The sequence below is a fragment of the Cyprinodon tularosa genome, unplaced genomic scaffold (assembly GCF_016077235.1).
Source record: "Cyprinodon tularosa strain WSP-4 unplaced genomic scaffold, ASM1607723v1 ctg349, whole genome shotgun sequence".
Lineage (NCBI taxonomy): Eukaryota > Metazoa > Chordata > Actinopteri > Cyprinodontiformes > Cyprinodontidae > Cyprinodon > Cyprinodon tularosa.
The window spans coordinates 845,395-862,770 of record NW_024039062.1 but is presented as its reverse complement, the minus strand read 5'-3'; the positions used below and the strand labels follow the sequence as shown (position 1 = coordinate 862,770).

The window sequence follows — 17,376 nt, the reverse complement described above, 5'->3', positions numbered from 1 at the left end:
CTAAATTTGACTGGTGTATTGAATTTAGAGCCTTTTTTTTTTATGTTTTTCCATGTTACCTCTTCTATTTTAATCTTGATCTTCTATTTCTATTCTAAATTGTCCAAAAAAAGGCTACATTAGAGCATCATTTGATATAAGTATTCTCTTTGGAGAGCATCGTAATTTCACATATTGCTGAATTTTTTTGCTTTTTTTTTTTTTTTTTTTATCTAAACCATATTGTCTTTGAAACCTTGCAATTTCTAATTAAACAGCTCACTTGGTACTAATGTATGGAGGACCAACTTTGCCATAATTAGAAATAAATGCAGATATAAATAAATGCTCCAAAAATAAATAAGCATACAATTAATTGCCCCCCCAAAATGCAATAGAAATTAAATTATACAGGTAGAAATTAAATTATACAGTGAGACATATATATATATATATATATATATATATATATATATATATATATATATATATATATATATATATATATATATATATATATATTTATTTTTCTTTTTTTTTATTAGCTGCTTTGTTTATTCACCTTTGTTATAATTACCTTATTTATTTAATGTCCGTTATATTCTTCAATTTTATTTATTTATTTATCACTTATTTCTTAAAGCATTTATTTATGTGCATTTTATAGTATTTTTGTCTGGTTACTGCAGTCAAAACGCTAAAAATGAAGAAATTAAAACCGAGCAAGGTGTGGCCGCTAGGGGCGCTGTTATTAAAACTGACACAGGAAGTAATTCTGGTGTCGTGTACCGTGAACATGCTCGGAAATGGAAACCTTGTGAGGAAACGTGGATACCAAATGATATAAATATATATATATAGAATTATCTCCGGTCATAACGACTTTAGTTTGACTTTAAGACCTGGTGGTTCTTATATTTGGACTTCTAGCTGTGGCTTCAAGGTAAATATGTCTTCTGTTTGTATGTTTACAATCTGCTATGACTAACATTTGCTGTTTTTATTCCTTTTTATCTTTAGTTCAGCCGTAATTTCATTAACAGTTACTTTAGTTTAACAAATCGTGTGATTTAATGTTCCAGCAGCTGGAAATCAGGCTGCTATGTGTGGAAGGGCTAATGTTGATTAAAGTGCTGAGAGCTTTGAGTTCATGTGATGGTCAGTCTTATAGGGGAAGTTTCACTGTTTGCTCTAATTATTTCTTTAGAAATAGAGGAGTGAGAGAATCTGAGCTGCCAGTTTAATGTGTTTTAGGTCTGAAAAGTTCGGCATCCCATCAGCAGAGCTGCAACTAACGATTATTTTGCAAATCGATTAATCTGTCTATTATTTTTGTCGATGAATCGATTAATAATCGAATAGAGCAGAAAGATGTTAGGAGTTCTGCATAGAGCATGTTGACATAAGAAAAGTTTTTATCTTTAAGGCAAAATATATTTAAAATGTTTGTAAGTGGGATGCTCTGTTAGCTCAAGGCCTGTTTTACAGTCTCTATATTCCAGTTAATGATTAATAGATTGTTAAATTAGTTGACAAATATTTCAATAATTGATAATAATTGATTAATCCGATTAATTGTTTCAGCCCTAATCATCAGCATGTATGATGATCATCCATCCATTGTTTCCACTGAACATCTGTGCATCCATCCACCATCCATCCATTTACTGACTTGTCTGTTGATTCACCATTTATTCGTTCTTTTTTTTTTTTTTTTTTTTTTACCCCAGCTTTTTTATGTTCATTATACTGTTACAAGTATAAAGCAATGAAATTCACTCTCTGCATTTAACCCATCCCCTTGGGGAGCAGTGGGCTGCCATTGTGTAGCTCCCGAGGAGCAGTAAGGGTCTTGCTCAGGGACCCAGAGTGGCAGTCTGTGGAAGTGGCGCTCAAACTCAGAACCTCAGGATTCCAAACTCTTTGCCCTAACTACTAGGCCACTACTGCCCTCCTTCCTGTTGTATTTTTTCTTGCAGGTTTCATAAAAATAAAAACAAAATCCGTGTTGAACGTTTGTGTTAACACTTTAGGATGTGGCTTAAAAGAAAAGGACAGAGGACTCCCTGCTTCTCTCTAGGAAGATGCTTTGCAGCATTCGATGCAGGTCTAGCAGTTTCTGCAACAGTATCTTCCCCACCGCCATCAGACAGCTGTTGAAAAAACTCTGAATCATGTCAAAAACTCTGCATCACACTGATAATACCAAACCAAAAATACTGCATATTTGCACCCTGTATATTAATGCTCTGAGCTTCCATATAAATGCATTTTTTGCCCTATGTTTTTTCTGCCACACTGTTTACATTTGATCACTTCTGCACTTTAAGTTTATTGACTGTCTTGAAAAGCTGTACTAAATGAAATGTCGAAACGTTTAGTAAACGACAATAAAAGTTGTTTTAAATTATGCAATTTTGTTACTGAGGAGGTGTGGGAAACTTTATTTAAGAAGGGTAATAAATGTGTTTCTTGTCACAGATGGGAAAGCCACCTAAGAGGAAGAACCTGGCTGACAAAGTTCGTAAAACCAAAACCGCCACTGAGATCAAAAACAATCCTTTTGAGGTAAAAATCAACCGAAAGAAGTTTGATGTTCTGGGGAGAAAAAGCAAACATGATGTGGGCCTGCCGGGGGTATCTCGCTCTAAAGCCATCAGCAAGGTGAGAAACCGCTCTGCTTTTTTTTTATAAAGACGCCTCTGACTTGTTTGTCTTTACAGCCTGATTATTTTATTTTGTTGGTTTTTAAAGCACATCGACAGTACTGTAAAAAAAATCTTTACATCATTAAAGATTTCTTTCTTTTTTTCCCCTTTTTTTGTCACAGTTAAATGCTTTAGATCGCCAAATGGTCAAAAATAATTTTTGATTCGACACTTTAAACTGTTTTCTATATATTATTTCATTTATTAAGGCAAAAACGTTTTTTGATTGTGTGTTTTCATTTTAAGTTAAGAGGGAATAGATAAAAATACTCGTTTACAAGGAAATCACTTATAAAACTTTCTTATTTTTTGTTTATCTGTAGAGAAAAGAGACACTCTTGAAGGAGTACAAACAGAAAAACAAGTCTAACAAATTAATCGACCGACGCCTTGGGGAATATGATTCCAAGATGGCTCCAGAAGACAAAATCCTGCAGAGGTTCACCATTGAAAGACAGGTTGGTGACGTCCTAAAGGATTCTGTTGGACTTGGTTCCTTTTTATACATTTGGCACAAAAGTGAAGAACAGTTAACAGTTAGTTCTCTATTGTAACAATGCTATATGTTTTTGATTGATATCATCTATTGCCTAATGCTTCAAGGCTTCAAAAAAGAACAAAAATGTAATGTCTTGTTTATTTTATGTCTTATTTATTGATTTAACAAAGTGAGTCCTTAGTAGTGCTTGAAGGAACCTTATAGAGATCTGAGTCTGACAACTTCTCTGCACGCTGGTCTCACACTTTTCCATCCAGCAGGCTAAGCTAAGCTAGATTTACCAACACAGAAAGTTTCTTCCTCATCAAGACAAAATTTTGAAGGTAGTCTCTTTAAAATGTCCTGTTGGGGCAATGATTGATTACTTGAAGGATGGAGTTTGGTCCCATAGGGTGGAGATACGGATTTGTTGCGTCACCCTTTTGATGGAGGCATCATATTGCCTCCATCAAAAGCTCCTTGGCTTTGTCCTCCAGAAACTCAACCATGCTGCCCGACAAATATGTTTCCTATAGCAACGTTTCACGTGGCAACATTTAGGTGAAGTTAAACAGGTTTTCCAACCATATATGATTTATGGCTAAAAAGTGCAGCAGAAAAAACTGTTGATTAGGAAAAATAAAAAAGATTAGATCTACTGAATATCTCAAAAGTTTCTACTGATTCTTTCCTTTTGTGTTAAACTAAGAAGCATTACTGAGGAAAGAAAAAAAGCTCTTCCTAACCTGATCTTGACATAATCTCTTACTTTGGTGTCGTATTCTTAGAGAGTCCATGAAAAACGAGACATTTACAACTTGAATGAGGAAGAGGAGCTGACTCACTACGGCCAGTCGTTGGCTGAAATAGAGAAATTCAATGATGCTGTTGGCAGCGACGATGAATCGGAAGAGAAAGGACTTTTATCAGGTGAGACTGAAACACCTGCATTTTGTTTGCTTGGATTTCTTAATGTTTCCTCTGAACTTACTCAGATTTTTACATGCTTGCTTTTTTTTTTTTTTTTTTTTGTCCAGCTGAGCTGACTGCCTCCCATTTCGGAGGCGGAGGGGGTCTCTTGAGAAAGAAATCTGGGGAGGACCAGCAGGAAGAGCAGAGTGGTCAGAAGACCAAATCCAGACAGGAGCTGATTGAAGAGCTCATCCAGAAGTCCAAGCAGGAGAAGGTCAGCTGATCGAACAGTACTCCTGGTAGAACCATGTAGGACGGGTTTAAACTTTTAAAAATGATCTGACTATTTCATTCATCTGCTTATAGAGGGAGCGTCAGGTGCAGAAAGAGGAGGCGCAGGAGCTGACTGAGAAGCTGGATCAGGAATGGAAAAGCATTCAGGCTCTGATGGTGAAAAAAGCACCGAAAAATTCAGAACAAGCCGACAAACTGGAGGAGAAACCGAAGGTAAGGATTCCAAACATCGAACTGCTTCTGGTTCCACCTGGTCCTCCTCTGATTTCTGCTTTTTATTTGGGCTTCCCAGCCAGAGGAGTACGACATGATCGTCCGAGAGCTCGGCTTCGAGATGAAGGCTCAGCCCTCAGAGAAGATGAAGACCCCTGAGGAGCTGGCCAGAGAGGAGGAGGAGAAACTGAAAAAGCTGGAGGTGAAAGCACTAAACCCTCTGGCTGCCTTAATTCTTATTTTTTAGTACCTTTGCGAGGCAGAGTTTAATCCACTGCATGTTTCCTCAGGCTGACCGTCTGAGGAGGATGATGGGAGATGAAGGCGGGGACAATGTGCAGAGCCAAGTCCACATGTCTGCCGACGACCTGAACGACGGCTTCGACTTGGACCAACATGACAAGAAGACGCTCTCTTATCAGGTATCCTAGTTCCAAATTAGACGGATAGGCTCTAAGGCTTGGATTTTATTTTCTAAACATCTTTAATTCCTAAAAGGATGGAAAGTGGAACATTGCAGAGGAGACTGAAGACGACAAGGAAGAAGAGGAAGAAGGATCAGATGCAGAGGAAGATGATGATGATGAAGAAGAAGAGCAGCAAGAGGAGGGCAGTAGTGAAGATGAAGAGGGCCACTCAGACCTGGAATCTGAGCAGGACAGTGAGGATGAGGAGAGTAAGCAGGACGACCAGGGGAGCAGCTCTAAGCAGCAGAGGAGTCTGAGCAGAGAGGAGCTGAAGGCTCAGCAGGAGGCCGCCAAAGCAGAGCTCCCCTACACCTTCACCGGTGACTACACTCACTCCTCACACAGACGCAGGATTTCTGTTGACTTTTACGAATCTACAAGTAAAAAATCTGTTCTTCTAACTTAGCGCCTGAAAGCTACCAAGACCTAAAAGATTTGCTTCATGGTCACACGCCTGACAACCAGCGCCTTATTGTAGCCAGGACCCAGAAGTGCAACCACCCGAGTTTGGCTGCAGGAAATAAAGCCAAGCTGCAGGTACGTCCAGGTAAAACTGTCATTTTCCTAGAGAAGTTTGAATGAAATTAAGTTTTCTTCTGTTTTTTCAGAAACTTGTGGGCTTACTGATGGAGTACATGGGAGAGCTGGCTACAAGGAGCCCACCTGAGCTCTGCACTGTAGATAAACTCATCCCGTGAGTTTACAAAGTGGCTGACTTTAACATCCCAGGCTTAAAATGGAGCCTTAAACTATATTTGTTAACATTTCTCCTCATATGTTTTTGTTTGTTTTTTTTAAAGGGAGCTCTACACTTTATGCCAAATGTTTCCTGAGGCAGCCTGCCAGGCGATGCAGAGCATCCTCAGAGATGCTGCTCACAGCATGGAGGAGGTGATTGAGGTCAAAGGTCATGCTGCTTTCCCTACATTAGACATGGTATGATTTATTGATTTACATTTTCTTAGTTTTTTGTATCAGGGTTGGCGTGTTCATTTTGCTTCATGTTTATGGTTTTATCAACAACAAAAGAACAGTTTTAGTCTCCTGGTATTTCATTTTTTTTAAAGTAATCCACTACAATTGTTTGACAGAATTACAGTTATCTCATTAGAGATGAACAAACCATTCATGTTTATCTCTGTGGTGGTAGGACAAAAAAAGGCCTTTCCCCCGGTATCCCTTCATGCACACTTAATATGTAGTTTTGGCAAAACTGCTTTGCTGCAGCTGTGAAATTTTCCCAGATGCAAGCATTCCCAGGATTAGTTGTGACCCTGAATCTTACAGCAAATGTTGATACTATGTACGTGTTAATTACAGCTGTATTTAAAGCTTGTTTTTGTTTTCCAGCTGGTTTACCTGAAAGTGGCGGCGCTGCTGTTTCCAACCTCAGATTTCAGGCATCCTGTAACGACTCCAGCGCTGCTTTACATCAGCCAGACTCTAACTAAGGTAAAATGAGACAATCCTAGAGAATGAGAGCTAATTGTTGTCATTCTCTGAGCTTTTTTCCTCTTTATTTACATGGCAAGATGTAATTTTGTGTATTTTTATTAGACCTGATATCTCTTTATATAAATAGCTGAAACATGTTTGACACTTTATAGATTTAATATTTCTACTAGATTGTTGTTTTCTCCCATCGAGACACTAAACATCTTTCATATCTATGGTAGCACTCATCTGTTTGTCTGTGTGTTTTGTGCTTTTTTTTTTTTTTAGTGTCCTGTGAGATCGTTAGAGGACCTAACCTCTGGTTTAGTTCTGTGCTGTCTGGCTGTTGAGTACGTCTCCTTTTCCAAGCGCTTCCTGCCGGAGCTTATCAACTTCCTCAGTGGAACGCTCCAGCTGGCTGTGCAGGACGAGGCCTCTGGTATGTTGATGTGTTTTACTCCTGGTTTCGGTTCATGCGCTGATCTGAGGTGGAGCAGATCCAACTTACTTTAACAATGTTTTGCAGGTCGCATGGCGGTTCCCCCCTTCAGACCATCGGGGAAGCACTGTGATCTGCTTGTGCTTTCTAACTCTGAGTCCTGTAGGAACTGGAGCAAGAAAAACCTCCCGCTGTCTGCTACCCAGCAGATGGAGCTCAAAAGTGATCTGGACAGAGACCACTACAGGTGAGACGAGAGGAGGCTGCCATTTTATCTAGCTGCTCAGAGCCTCACACCCTCAGGAGATACTTTATAGCTCCTCTGATAAATCTGTTTAGCTGACATTAACCAAAGGCTGCATTTTGTTAGTATTGATGTGTTTGGCCTCTGCAGCCTATTTAATTCATTCCATACTAATCTGATCAAGAAGCATGACTCATGTGATCAAGCAAACTACCAAAGAAACAAACTGATAAGTTTTAGTATGTAGAGAATCTTAATACAACCTTAAATAAGATACAAAGTTAAAACCTGCAGATAAAGATTGAAAAATCAGTAACTAAAATTAGGTTGAACACATTTTTATGCTGATGTAAACGGAGGGATTGAATTTCAGAGTAAAAAGCAATATGGCTGAACAATTTGAAAAGGGGGTTAAGTTGGCAGGTGTCGCAAATAACAGAAATAAAAGGCGTTCAGAATGGGGTGACTTGTATGTACTGCTCTACTTAGAGTTTAGTCAAATAGTTGGAAAACACAACTGCAAAGGCTGTAATGGCTATACCAGGCCAGTAGGAGGTGAAAACAACCACACTGAGATGAAATGTGTAAAGAAGAAGCAAGCATGGCTAACGTGATGCTAGCTATATTCCCATAAAAAAAAAAATGCAGCTTTTTTTTAATCCAATCTAAAGATGAAAATCTTGTCAATATGCTCTATCCAGATCTCCTCATGTGGAAAAGTTTCAGTTTCACCTGGATTGATTTAGCAAAAAGTCTTCTTTAAGGAACCTTCGGCAATCGGATAGCCAAAGGTTCATCAGATAAATTGTTTAATCAACAGATTAATCAATTTGCAAATTAATCATTTGTTGCAACCCTTCTCTACGTGCTTGTGGTTGGTGCAAAGGAAAATCAAAATCTCAATTTTGGTTAAAAAAAAATCACAATTTTGAATATTGAAATTTGTTCCACCCTAATAGAAATGAATAAGCTGCCATTATGCTTTTTTGATCATAGTGTGTTGTGAAAAGTCATTTTTTTAACAACCCAAAATACTTTTTGCATTTGGATAACGGGTACATGCAAAGCAAAATATAGTCGGTGTGGATGTGACATTGGAGCATTATTTGGAGTTCTGGAGTATAACTGTGATGCATTTACTGACTTGCATCGTATAGGATTTATGGGATTCGGGCTCACAGGGTTTAATCCCCCTTTTTTCTCTTCTGTAGCCTCACAACAAACCTTACTGTTCCCAAATATCTGATCTTAGTGATAGCCGGGAGTCCTCCCTGTTTTGGTTTGGTATTACTCCGTTTGACATGTGAACATGTTCAGGTATAAACTCTGTATTTCCTGACATGTTCAGATTCTGAGCAAATAAATTCATCTTTACAGCCTGAAAGGAAATAATAAACATTTGTTCTATGAGGTAAAAACATTCATCAGCGTTTTTTTTTTTTTAGCAAGCTGTTGATTCAACCTGCATGTTTCTATGTATTGATGATATTGACTTTAATTGACATGGCATGGATGTGAAATTCTAACACGGACCGCCGTAGCATGTTTACCAGCACACGCTTCATAGCTCAGAGCGTCCCCTTGGTTAATTCTGACTCACCGGCATGCTTTCACGCAGCAGCTGGTGTGTGGGCACAAAGCAAAGCTTGCAAACAGGCTACAGTACAACTGAGCAGCTTTTAAAAGAAACTGTATTTTTATTTACCCAACTACAGATATGAGTCAAAAAGAATAAATCAGATGCTTGAAATGATTCAGATGATGAAAAATTTGGGGGGGAAAAAATCTAGTTTACTAAACTACTGAAGACCACTTTTAAAGTTGAATAAAAATGTAGCATGGTGTGTGTTTGTTAAATTTAATAATTTACAGCATTTCTTCACAAGTCAACAGAGGCAGAAACCTGTTTCCAATTTTTTTTCTCGCAAAAATGATTCACACATTCAAAGCAGACAAAGCATCGATATCCTTCACACCATAAACGTCCTCGCACCTCAGTGCCCAGTTATTTTTTAATTTCTGCATCCCTCCCTGTGGGCTTTTCACACACATGCTCACCAGCTGCTGTTTGCAAAGAACGCTCAGGAGTGACTAAATATCCACTCAGTGCTCCGCATGAAGGTTAGTCTCTAACGAGTGATGATGAAGTCATCAGGGCTGCACCAATCGATTATTTTAGTAATCGATTAATCTAGTAATATTTTTTCAGTGAATCAATTAATACAAGTAGAGTTACTTTTAGTAAGTTAATTAGTCTAAGTAAACAAATCAAATATGGAAAACCTTTGAGCACATTTAAAAATGAATTCATTTATATGTAAATCCTTAATGGAAAATTGTTTAAATGTCTATAATTTTCATTTTCTGTAGGCACGTTATTTTATTTATTTATTTTTTTTAGCAAATGGTGTGTTTTAGATCCCATTTACTGCACGTAAAGATTGGATTTGATTACCGAGTCAGTTGACGATAATTTTGATATTCTGTTAATCTGATTGAAGGTTTCAGCCCTGGAGGACATACAGTTACACAGATGCAGATGTTTCTAAAACGTTTCCAAACTTGGAGTCCTTTTCTGAACATGTAAGAAAAGAAATCCAGCCTTTGCAGCAGGAATTCTCAGGGTTTATTTTTTTTCCTTCAAACAAGTGGAGTGGCAGTCCTTGACTCGACAGTCTGGTTGTGCCATTTTTATTCTGTCCTCAACAGTTTTTTCAGAAGCGTAATCTTACAATCTTGACAACATATGATTGTGTAAACGAATAGAATGGAAAATCCAACAGAAGGAATTCATATTGCGCACAGAATTCAACCTGAATCACTCACATGAACTGACAAACGGTTTTTATTTAGGCCTTTAGAGAAAAGCTCATTTTAAATTTTAAATGCACGTTCAGCTATTAAAGTTGTACGATGCATAAAACTGTAGAACAGGGGTGTCAAACTGGTTCCAGAAAGGGCTGCAGGTTTTCACTCCAACCAAGCATTGTTTTTTGATGTATTTTATTTAGATAAACCTTTTTTTTGAGAGAAAACTAAATTTTATAGTAAACCAGATAAACTTGGTGCTATTCTGTAGCCATAAGGTGGCGGTCAACTGGACCAGCTGGTGACGTCACTTTAAATGCTTCTGACATTTTGGTTACGGTTATCAATACCTGATCAAAACCTGAATACACCTTTTTCAACCCTTTGGTTGTTTTGGAAAATGTGGGAAAACCCAGAGCACTAAGATTACTTTGTTATTCTGCACTGCATCCCTTTCAGATGATCAATCACTTCCCTTTCTGAAAAACAAATACTACTAGATGGAAATAAAAATGTTATGTTTGTTTGTTATGTATGTTTGCTTTACTTATTGGATCGATACTATTACTATTTTTTTTAAATAACATCAACAGATAGCATGTTTTGCGTCTACAGCAAGGATAACATTCGGATATCTTGAGATATTCAAGGTCAAACGGACTAAAGCTTAGTTTATTTTAGTTTCATGATGCGATAAATTTGTTCTAACAAAGTGAGCTTTTGGCCTCATGTAAGGACAAAACAATGGTACATCTACAAAACCTGATGTTTGTATCTCAATTTTAAAATGATGAAATGCACTAATACAAGGAGCTGGAGATCAGATTAGCTTGATGATATCTAATGAAACTGTTCTTATAACTCAAGCTCTTATTATCTGAGGTTGATGGAATATTTCAATAAAGCTCCACATCTTATTTCTACATAATGAGCCTATTCTGTGGAATGAGCTAAAGGTTTTTATCTTAAAATGTTATAAATTAAGATTTCGCTATTTCAAGATCCATTATAAACGTGGACCTGATCCAGAGTATGAAATGTTTAGTGTTTTATCAACAAAACAAACTCTGGTTCTTTCAAACTAATCACATAATTAAAAAATATGGATATTATCTCTCGTTAGTTTAATGAAACACCTTTCTGAATCACGTGAAAAATGTAAAGTGGTACTAAACAATAGAAATGTATAAAAAACATTAGACCAAATTATAATTGTTGTTACAAAATGGTCATAAAATAGGAAAATTAAAATGTTTGCCTCTAAAGCTGTTTGCGGACGTTGCCTTTGTTCTGTTATTGGCTGGCTTTGCCTGCTGGTAGAAGGATGTAACAATATTTTTGCATGCCAAATGCAAAGGCACTTCCTATTGTTAACAAAGAGGTGCTTAACTCTTCTGTTTTACAAATGATTTTTTTCTGCCCTCTGCAAAAAGGAAGAGGAGTTTGTTTCTTGTCCTTTTCTGCATTTACCTGAAACCTTACTAACACTGTCGCTTTTTTCCAGGTTGAATTGCTTGTCTACGTGCCTCGACCTGGTGAAGAGATGCTGTCTGCTCTACAAAGACCTCATCTCCTTCATACACATCTTCCAGCCAATCAGGACGCTTCTTTCCAAGCATCTTTCCTCCCAAACCTTGCCAAATCCTTTACAGGTTAGAGGCAAACCGTTTCTTTGAAGCAGAGCATTCCTTCAGCTCTTTCTCTCTGTGTCCTTGTCTTCTGTGTTCTGTTAATTATAGTGTTTGTTGTTGTGCTGTAGGAGCTTCACAGGGAGATCTTGGAAGCTATCAGCAGCGCCCCTGTGACTCACACTAGACTAGTTTTCGAGAAGAAGAAGCCGATTCCCCTGAAACTGCTCACACCAAAGATTGTGGAAGTGTAGGTGTTCCTTCCAGATCCTCTAGTTTAACCTTAGTTGGAAAAAATGTATTAATATACCTTTGTTTTAATGCGATTGATGTTCTCTAACAGTTTGGACTATGGAAAGAAGCGCGGCAGCAGCAGAGAAGAGAGAGAGAGGGAGCGACTAAAGCACAAGTACAAAAAAGAGTTCAAGGGAGCTTTAAGGGAGATCAGGAAGGACTCTCGCTTCCTGGCCAGAGAAAAGCTTAATGAGGTCATGAACAGGTATGGATCTAATTCCTTATTTGTGTGCAGTAATGTAAACCAAAGCCCTGTAACATCTTCAACATATATAATGTTTGTTTCAGGGATGCGGAGAGGAAGAGGAAGGTGAGGGAGCTCATCGGCAGTTTAGCCACTCAGGAGGGAGAGTGGAAAGCTCTGAAAAGGAGGAAGCGAAAGTGAAAACTTGATTTAAATATGGGCTCCTTCAGCTGAGCCGTTTACCTGTACAGGCAGATGTTTGGGGAATAAACATTTTGTTGTATTTTTATGATTCTTCAGCATTTTTTCTTGAAAGCATTTTTTAATCGTCATCATTTCACATTAAAAGTTGTCAGTTTCTCATTTAGTTGATGTTAAATCAGATACTGTTTGTCACAGGTGAGAAACGCCTCCAATACGATATGCAATGCAAATAAAAAAACATCTTTCATACACGCTGTGTGCAAAACTACATTCATTGTTGCTCCACCCACAACTATTTTAATATATTTATAATCCAATGCTCCCGATAAAGTAATAGAGGCGTTATGATTGGACATATAGAGCGACACATTTCAGTGACAAGGCAAAGCTAATTAATTTGTATTGCACAATTCAGTACAAAGAATGCAAAGTGCTTTACATGATTAAAATATAGGAAAATAAAACAGAATCAAAGCAAGTAGGAAATAAAATAAAAAATGCAGAAGCAAAAAGGAACAGTTGGACTAAATAAAATAAAGTTGAAATAATGTTTCAGATAAACTGTTTAACTAAACAAATGTGTTTTTAGTCTTGATTTAAAGGAACTCAGGCTTTCCGCACTTTTACAGTTTTCTGGAAGTTTGTTCCAAATAATTGGAGCATAGGAACTAAATGCTGCTTCTCCATGTTTAGTTCTGGTTCCAGGTATGCAGAGCAGGCTGGAGCCAGAAGACCTGAGTGGTCTGGAGGGTCGATACACTGATAGCAAGTCTGTGATGTATTTACAGGTGCTGGTCATAAAATTAGAATATCATGAAAAAGTAGATTGATTTCAGTAATTCCATTTAAAAAGTGAAACTTGTATATTATATTCATACATTACATACAAACTCATATATTTCAGATGTTTATTTTGTTAAATTTTGATTACAAATGACAACAAATGAAAATCTCAAATTCATCATATCAGAAAATTAGAATATTGTGAAAAGGTTCAAAATTGATGGCCCCTGGTGCCACACTCTAATCAGCTAATTAACTCAAACCACCTGCAAAAGCCTTTAAATGGTCTTTCAGTCTAGTTCTATAGGCTACACAATCATGGGGAAGACTGCTGACTTGACAGTTGTCCAAAAGACGACCATCGACACCTTGCACAAGGAGGGCAAGACACAAAAGGTCATCGCTAAAGAGGCTGGCTGTTCACAGAGCTCAGTGTCCAAGCACATTAATAGAGAGGCGAAGGGAAGGAAAAGATGTGGTCGAAAAAAGTGTACAAGCAAGAGAGATAACCGCACCCTGGAGAGGATTGTGAAACAAAACCCATTCAAAAATGTGGGGGAGATTCACAAAGAGTGGACTGCAGCTGGAGTGAGTGCTTCAAGAACCACCACACACAGACGTATGAAAGACATGGGTTTCTGCTGTCGCATTCCTTGTGTCAAGCCACTCTTGAACCACAGACAGCGTCAGAAGCGTCTTGCCTGGGCTAAAGAGAAACAGGACTGGACTGCTGGTGAGTGGTCCAAAGTCATGTTCTCTGATGAAAGTAAATTTTGCATTTCCTTTGGAAATCAAGGTCCCAGAGTCTGGAGGAAAAGAAGAGAGGCACTTCATCCACGTTGCTTGAAGTCCAGTGTAAAGTTTCCACAGTCAGTGATGGTTTGGGGTGCCATGTCATCTGCTGGTGTTGGTCCATTGTGTTTTCTGAGGTCCAGGGTCAACGCAGCCACATACCAGGAAGTTTTAGAGCACTTCATGCTTCCTGCAGCTGACCAACTTTTTGGAGATGCAGATTTCATCTTCCAACAGGACTTGGCACCTGCACACAGTGCCAAAGCTACCAGTACCTGGTTGAAGGACCATGGTATCCCTGTTCTTAATTGGCCAGCAAACTCTCCTGACCTTAACCCCATAGAAAATCTATGGGGTATTGTGAAGAAGAAGATGCAATACACCAGACCCAACAATTCAGAAGAGCTAAAAGCCACTATTAGAGCAACCTGGGCTATCATAACACCTGAGCAGTGCCACAGACTGATCGACTCCATGCCACGCCGCATTGCTGCAGTAATACAGGCCAAAGGAGGCCCAACTAAATACTGAGTGCTGTACATGCTCATACTTTTCATGTTCATACTTTTCAGTTGGCCAACATTTCTATAAATCCTTTGTTTTTATTGGTCTTCAGTAATATTCTAATTTTCTGATATGATGAATTTGAGATTTTCATTTGTTGTCATTTGTAATCCTCAAAATTAAACAAAATAAACATCTGAAATATATGAGTTTGTATGTAATGTATGAATATAATATACAAGTTTCACTTTTTAAATGGAATTACTGAAATCAATCTACTTTTTCATGATATTCTAATTTTATGACCAGCACCTGTAGGTGCTAAGCCATTCAGAGATTTATAGACTAACAGAAGTATTTTAAAGTCTATTCTCTGAGATACAGGGAGCCAGTGTAAGGACTTTAGAACTGGGGTGATGTGCTCTACTTTCTTAGTCTTAGTGAAGACATGGGCAGCAGTGTTCTGGATCAGCTGCAGCTGTCTGATCTACTGTTTTTAGGCAGACCTGTGAAAACACCATTGCAGTAATAAATTCGACTAAAAATAAACACATGGATTAGTTTTTCCAGATCATGCTGAGACATTAGTCCTTTAATCCTGGACAACGCAGAGAAAGATGTGAAAATGGATCCATGTTACTGTCTGGAGGTAAATTAAATAGTTTTTTTTTTTTTTTAAGCTATAAAAGTTGAAGGTGTCTTCTTTAATTTCAATATCAGAAGTAGCAAAACTCTGCTGAAGCCTTGGTGAAACTGTTGTCATGGTGTTCTTGCTTTGCTGACCATACAGGAGCAAAGATAACTAAATGATGGAAAAACATGGCAAACGTCACTAAGAATGCTTATTCTGTCCATCTGATGGGATATGCATGTGTTTAACTTTAGCCATTAAAGGAGGGGAATTATTTGCTAAACCGCTCAGAACAAAAGTTATTGTTACCATTTATTGCAATAGCAGCTCTACAGACTTGGAAAATTTAGCATAAGCTAAAGCTTTAGATAGAGGGGAAAACAAGAAGGTTGAGAACACCATGGTTCCTAATGGTGGGGTGACAATTTTAAATTATATATGGACTAAAGATACCATAGAATATATGAAATTGCCGCTAAATGTAGTTAATACTCATCTGGAACAAGTCTCATTGTTTATTAAATATCACTCTGCCTTACAGATTTTCTCTAACTTTGAAATGATTATAACTTAGTTTCAGAATGTGACTGGGCTGGTATTAGCAGCTGCCACTGCCCCCCTCTGTGATGTGAAAAAAACCAACAGAGATTCATCCTTTTAGGACTGCATGAATGTACCAGGACACGGCAAAATACATGTAAATCACTAGAACACGTGTTTGCATGATGTGATGGCTCTTTTGATAAAATCATAACACACAATGCTGATCAGGGCCTGACCTGTTACATTGTTCAGCAAGTATAAACATCATCAGACACCTTAATCACTTTGCTCTAGAAGCTGCTTTTTAGTTTCCCCTTATCCTTTTCATGGTTCTGGGGAAGCATTTTTCTTAAATTTTTCACCTGCTCAAACTGAAATCTTATGTTTTTTTAAGGAACCTCAGATTATTGCTTTTTAAAATATTAAAATTTTAATTCAGAACATATGTCAAAATTGAAATTTTTGCCGTTGGATTTATTAAGATTACATATTAATCTACCTGCTATCATGTTGCTTGCTTGATGCTTTATCACTAATTTAATCATATGAAGGATGATCATCCAGATTAATCTTTGCATTAATCGGCACAGTTCTAATTCTGCATACTATCTCTAGCCAAATAACTAAATTAAATTGTACATTTGTTCCATGAGTGACTTATATGTAGTAGACTTAAATATGAGTCAAAACATTTTTTACCATGTTCTTGCACATTTATCTGCAATCAATAGCTGCCTGTAGATAAATGAAAAATAATAAGTGGGAAAAAATACTATAGGTTATTAGGCATTGGGGAACTTAAGCTTTTGGTGTTTTTTTGTAAAAAGTGAGAGCTTTTGATTTCAGCAGACTTTGTGATCAAACACCTGTCGTCTTCCTCATAACTGCGGCGGAAACATGGACACGTTCAGGGAAAACCTGCTCTATCAGAATCAGCCATTTGTTGCATTGCTGCAAGCTTTTATTTTTACATGTATGTAAAAATACAGGTTATCACTAGATGATCTTTTGCGCACCACATTGGTTCAAGTCAGAGTTGAGTTTGATCAATTCTATATGAAACACTCTGGATTTCACACCCACTCATGCAAGCAACCTGACTGCTGCTCTCAGGGGGTTAGTCTGACTCACTGTTTTCTTTTCCCAGCTTTCTCACAAGATAATGAATGTGAAGATCCTCTGACATCCATCTGATCCTGTCACAATGTAAACAGTGTCTCATTTATTCGTTACAGGAACTTATTTGCACATATTTATTGTTTTGACTTAAAGTGTATAAAAAATATCTCATATTACAGTAATGCAATCAATTATTTGCAATGAATTAGTGTATTTTTTTAATGGTTTGAAATTTGTTCAATCAGTCAGTAGTCAGTCTATTTTGTGCCATCTGCAACTGATCTCTAAAATTAAATCCTATCTACGTTGACGCCATGACTCAGCTCATTCAAGCTCCTCTACTTGAATTCTGTCACCCATGTTTTCACTTACCTTGATTTGTGTCCTGTCATGTTTAAACAGGTAGGAGGCTTCTCTTGAATGTTAATAAAAAATTAGGAGAGGGAAATTGTCCAACATTTCTTGGTATTCTGAAACTAAGAAGCCAAGCCCAGACCCTGAACAAAACAACATAATCTTCCATCCATCAAACTTTACATTTGGCACAATGTCAGGTCTGACAAGAACCCTTTTTCTAGCAACTCCCCCATCCAGACTTCTGCAGCAGATTGCCAGATGGAAAGGTGCAATTTGTCACAGCTGCATGCAAGGCTTTGCATTACTCTTCATTCCATTAAGCTCTGCTCACCGGTGTTGGGCTGAACTAAAAGCCCCTGGA

General features: G+C 37.7%; 1 protein-coding gene across 1 annotated transcript; it reads left to right on the top strand.

Moving 5' to 3' along the window:
• Nucleotides 1–749: 749 nt before the first annotated feature.
• nop14 (NOP14 nucleolar protein homolog (yeast)) lies at nucleotides 750–12,522 on the top strand. Its single transcript, XM_038294997.1, has 19 exons — nucleotides 750–922; nucleotides 2,461–2,643; nucleotides 3,011–3,145; nucleotides 3,954–4,095; nucleotides 4,203–4,351; nucleotides 4,444–4,584; nucleotides 4,664–4,786; nucleotides 4,875–5,006; nucleotides 5,083–5,371; nucleotides 5,458–5,588; nucleotides 5,660–5,745; nucleotides 5,852–5,987; nucleotides 6,402–6,503; nucleotides 6,774–6,924; nucleotides 7,012–7,171; nucleotides 11,481–11,628; nucleotides 11,736–11,854; nucleotides 11,948–12,103; nucleotides 12,187–12,522. The coding sequence occupies exons 2-19, from the start codon at nucleotides 2,461–2,463 to the stop codon at nucleotides 12,281–12,283; spliced, it is 2,580 nt and encodes an 859-aa protein (XP_038150925.1). The 5' UTR covers nucleotides 750–922; the 3' UTR covers nucleotides 12,284–12,522.
• The last annotated feature ends 4,854 nt before the right edge of the window (nucleotides 12,523–17,376 follow it).

Coding starts and splice junctions, on each gene's coding strand:
- nop14 (XM_038294997.1), top strand. CDS start 2,461: ATGGGAAAGCCACCTAAGAGGAAGAACCTGGCTGACAAAGTTCGTAAA. Junction 4,787..4,874: donor AGAAACTGAAAAAGCTGGAG/GTGAAAGCACTA, acceptor ATGTTTCCTCAG/GCTGACCGTCTGAGGAGGAT. Junction 6,925..7,011: donor TGTGCAGGACGAGGCCTCTG/GTATGTTGATGT, acceptor AATGTTTTGCAG/GTCGCATGGCGGTTCCCCCC.